The 5002-nt window shown below is 36.3% G+C and overlaps 1 protein-coding gene across 1 annotated transcript in view; it reads left to right on the forward strand.

The window, feature by feature from the left end:
• Positions 1–1271: 1271 nt before the first annotated feature.
• The window catches only part of LOC144452397 (prolactin-releasing peptide receptor-like), a 7221-nt gene continuing 3490 nt past the window's right edge, over positions 1272–5002 (forward strand). Inside the window, exons 1-2 of the mRNA XM_078143488.1 lie at positions 1272–1772; positions 4257–4646. Of these exons, the coding sequence (XP_077999614.1) occupies positions 1272–1772; positions 4257–4646 (891 nt within the window). The remainder of the gene's footprint in view (positions 1773–4256; positions 4647–5002) is intronic.

The raw sequence follows: 5002 nt of genomic DNA on the forward strand, positions 1-5002 counted from the left end.
ATGAACAATTCAATGCATATTCATAAATATTCGTCTGAAGGCAAAAGCACTTAGGAGTCGAGAATATTCGTGGCTCTTAACTTGAGGCACAGTATAGTATAACACTGCTAGAATAATAGTGGTGGAAACGAGTTTTCGATATGGTGTTTCTTGGCAATCGAAATCATAAGATGACTTTTCAGAACCCAATGCATTTCTTTCCTGGTGGAGTGGAGTTAAAAGGTATAGGGTACAAAATGTAATGATAGGTTTCTGAAGAAAGATTTGCTTAGTTACAGGTGATACACACGCCCTTGAACAAGAGCAAAACACAGCGCATTCTAGTGACTAATTAAAGTGGCACAAACTGAGTTTCTAAACATTTTACTCACGTGGAAATACTTAGTATGTAGTATAATATTAATGTCAAATGATTATAATTGCTTTCTGACATTGTTAGAACAGTTGATTGCCTTGTAGGGATTACTCGACATTTTTAAACGTAGCAAAAAATAAATCATCGGATCGTTTATATGTTATATCTTAATACCACATTTGACTTCAGTCAATTCCAAGTGATATGGTTACGTATGCTTAAGTAAGTAGAGAGTACCTTTGCCACCAACATACCTCTTTATTTACTAAGAATTGCATTTTTGTTAACGTTCTCATTGTGAAACTCGTACAAGCCCAAATTTGTATTTATTATCTACATGTACAGTCCATGGACTTTGATTAGTTCCTAGGCACTATTTCCACGGCCCTCACCAGAAATGTTCTTCCCGTTGCTTTCAAAGTTCGTGTATATATTTTTCTTTTCAATTCAATTCAATTCAATACTACGAGTGACTTATAAAATACGCAGTGTAAATCTCACCCAAACACATATAAACTCAGAGTTTCCCCTTTAGTGTGTTAGGAATTATGATTATACTGTTCTTATATGACATGGTGTCTATCAATTTACCGCATACATAAAAATAGAAATGAACGATATTAAAGGTATGGCTGATTTCTGATATACTACTACGCACGTACACATTTGCTTGTACCCCCACTAAATAATAGAATAGGCCTTGCGAAGTTTAATTATAGAAGAAACAGTCTGTCATTTATTCCTTTTTGTCGATGCTTTCTGGATGGGGTAAAGCTGAGATGATTTGGTTCTGCTACTGTAGTACATAGGAATACCTAAAACGTGAACGAGCATAACCATCGTGCCGGTGAATGTCAGCTGATATTGCTTCCTTCGAGTTTAATTTAAGTCCAACAGCTTTGAATTCATACTCACCATGAATACATCTATATATGAAGACTGGGAAATACCAATCGAAGATTACGAAAAATGTATTTGTTTCCCTGCTTCTTGTCCTTCATACATTCTTGATATGCTTTTCAGTCAAGCTAATACCTGGGATCTGACAGATGTTGAAACTTCCGAAGTACAAGACTTAGATCCGATTGATTATGCTGTTACAGTACCATTCGTTCCGTGTGACACAATGGGTGCGTCTAGGGTATGGCTGAATGAAATGCCACATCTAGCAAAGGTGATTTTATCTATCATCTACGGTTCTACTATGTTGTTAACGTTATTGGGAAACGTCCTCGTCATCCGTGTGTTGTCATCTCCAATACACATCAAGTCAGAGATGAACAAATTACTGGTTAATCTTTCAGTTGCTGATATCTGTATGGTACTTTTCTGTATGCCGTTCACGTTTGCATATGTTGTCATACGCCACTGGGTATTCGGTAACATAATGTGTCCCCTGGTTTTCTTTATTCAACAGGTGAGTCTTGTCAATGTACACATTCACAACAATTAGACTCAATCTCTTATCCTCAAAAGTCTAGTACTAATTTTTTTCCCTATTTTTATTCATTATTTGCGACAATTCTTTTTGTATTTATTCATCCAATTTATGTTTTTCTTACTATATTCTGTACAATGGTAAATACTTAAAACATTCAGAGTAATATCTGTGGTTCAAGTATATCTATTTCAAAGTTAGAAAATGTTGACCAAATGATGGTCTTTGATTCTTATCTTTAAACATATAAAACTAGCGAAATTGAAAATGGATTGAAATGAAGGACACTTTCTTAAGGTTGAAGTATATATGTAGTGATTTACAACTTACTGGAACAGAACTATGTAAAGTATATGTAGCGATTTACAACTTACTGGAACAGAACTATATAAAGTATATGTAGCGATTTACAACTTACGGGAACAGAACTATGTAAAATATATGTAGCGATTTACAACTTACTGGAACAGAACTATGTAAAGTATATGTAGCGATTTACAACTTACTGGAACAGAACTATGTAAAGTATATGTAGCAATTTACAACTTACTGGAACAGAACTATGTAAAGTATATGTAGCGATTTACAACTTACTGGAACAGAGCTATGTAACGAAAAGGTTTTTACACCATTCAAACAAATATATCTTCACAACCGCCTACCTTTTCAACAAAACATAAATGTTCTATGTTAAATCACGCATCAAACGAAGGCAGTCATATATAATCCATCTTCTCATATGTGCATACATTTAGTTATTTTCATGTTGCGGGTATTTCGACTTAAATAGGTATATCAATATCAATTACATTTCAGCTTTTCCATCGATTTCATAGGCTAGACAGCCAGCCAGCCAGCCAGCCAGACAGACAGACAGACAGACAGACAGACAGACAGACAGACAGACAGACAGACAGACAGATAGACAGACAGACAGACAGACAGACAGACAAAAACGGACAAACGGACGGACACACACACACCACACCACCACCACCACCCCCACCCCACCATCAATAATTCGAATGTTACCTATCCATGAGCATTTTTATAATCATTGCCAACTCATAATAGAATATAGTTCTTTTTTTAAATGAGTATATAATAGTCATGTTAATGAACACATTATAAGTAATAATCAATATCTAATACCATTCCTACCTAGTATTCAGTCTGCATAATTTAGTTTTATAATTTCATTTCCTACAATTGGTCGATAAATATATACATAAGTTAATAAATAAATGATGAAGATGACAATTAATAAATCGTCGAATTCAAAGGATGTCTACAATGTTTGTATGTTGAATTCATAAGAAAAAGATGGAGTCTTTGGAGTGTGACGAGACGAAATGAACATTGCAATATAGGGATGTAATTGGTTTCTATACCATTATACTAATGGTTGATTTTTATTGCCATATAGACACATCCATAGATATACTGTAAGGTACGGTCTCACCATATGACCTGATACGCAGATTAATCTACGCTCGAAGTCCAAGCTACTCGTCGAAATTAATCCGCATGGGAAACGCGCTTTCTCCAATGCTGCAGAACTCTTATATGGAACAGTCCCCGGGGGCTACTCCCCTTATATGAGTATACGTATATGTGCCGCCCTTTGGGGTGCATTTTCTAGTCCTTTTGGTCTAAAATGGGTGTGTTTTTTCGAGTTGAGGAATCTAAAATGGGGTCCACTTTCCATTATTTTTTTATTTTGCTTGGTCTAAAATGTGGTCCACTGTCCTTACCAAATCGTAATTGCCATTAATTGCCCCAAAATGTTGCCTCCTAAGGAAAATGTAGTTAGGTCTAAACTTTCATCTTTTAGAAACCTGTAATGGTCTAAATGGGGTCTTGGGTTTCCAGCACTGGCCACACACCCCTACCAGAGTTGGCCACTGGTACCGCCCCGGGAACAGTCTACCCCTTGATATCAGACAGTGTGATGAATTTAGGTGTTTGCGCCTCAAATCCGGTGGATTACCATCTGGTCACCAGGTGTAATGTACGTCCACGTGAATTGGCAGGGAAAGGGAGGTATGGGTGTAATAAATAATAATGATATACAATTTTTGACTATTTTTTGTTTTCTTTTTGAAATGGATTTGAGAAGATAAAGATGTTAACACGCACTCTCTCCCTATTCATATCAGTTTTATTCTGTCTATCTATCTATCTATCTATCTATCTATCTATCTATCTATCTATCTATCTATCTATCTATCTATCTATCTATCTATCTATCTATTTATCTGACTTCTCCCTCCCTGTCTGTATGTTTATCTATCCGTCTCTGTATTTCCCTTTCACTGTCTATGTTTGTTTGTTTGTCTGTCTGTCTGTCTGTCTGTCTGTCTGTCTGTCTGTCTGTCTGTCTGTCTGTCTGTCTGTCTGTCTGTCTGTCTCTGTATTTTCCGGTTTTTTATTTTTAATCACAGCGTATTCCTTTTTTCCTAGGTGTCCGTATCTGTAAGCATATGTACATTGACAGCAATTGGAATAGATCGGTATTTCGCTGTATCTAACCCTATAGCTCGGAAGGCAGCAGGATCCCGATCAAAATATGTTGTCATGGCAACATGGATAGTTGCAATTTGTCTCAGCATTCCAGAGCTGGTGGTTGTACGGACATTTATAGATAAAACTACCATTCAATGCAATGAACGCTGGCCTGATGCCAATACTGCTTTGGTGTATGAAGTAGTTATCGTCTCTATTTCATATGTGTTTCCACTATGTGTTCTGCTAGTCACATACAGGAAGATCGGACAATGTCTCTGGAAACAAGATGTACCCGGAAACGAAAACGCTTATACAAAAAGCGCCCGTCGAGCACAAAAAGTGAAGGTAATATAATATATTGATCTATTGTTCACGAATAAACCAGGCTGAGCTTAAGTCATTCCATATAAGTTGAATACTATAGAAACTATAAAGCGAGTCACTGTGTGGATTGTACCTCATCATAGCATTCTGCTGACTTAGATCCATGTAAATCCAGGGTACGATATCATCTCAATGTATGAGTCCAGTACTTGTACCACTTGAGGCGTGACATGAAATCCAACAATATTTAATATCACCTTTATATGACGATCTACCAACTTAAACGGTCAATGACACTTTAAGGATGGCGTATAACTTCGAGATTTAGCAAATTTCATTCAGAAACTCGATGTTATAAATTCAACAGGTAACTTAAA

The sequence above is a fragment of the Glandiceps talaboti genome, chromosome 22, assembly GCF_964340395.1.
Source record: "Glandiceps talaboti chromosome 22, keGlaTala1.1, whole genome shotgun sequence".
Lineage (NCBI taxonomy): Eukaryota > Metazoa > Hemichordata > Enteropneusta > Spengelidae > Glandiceps > Glandiceps talaboti.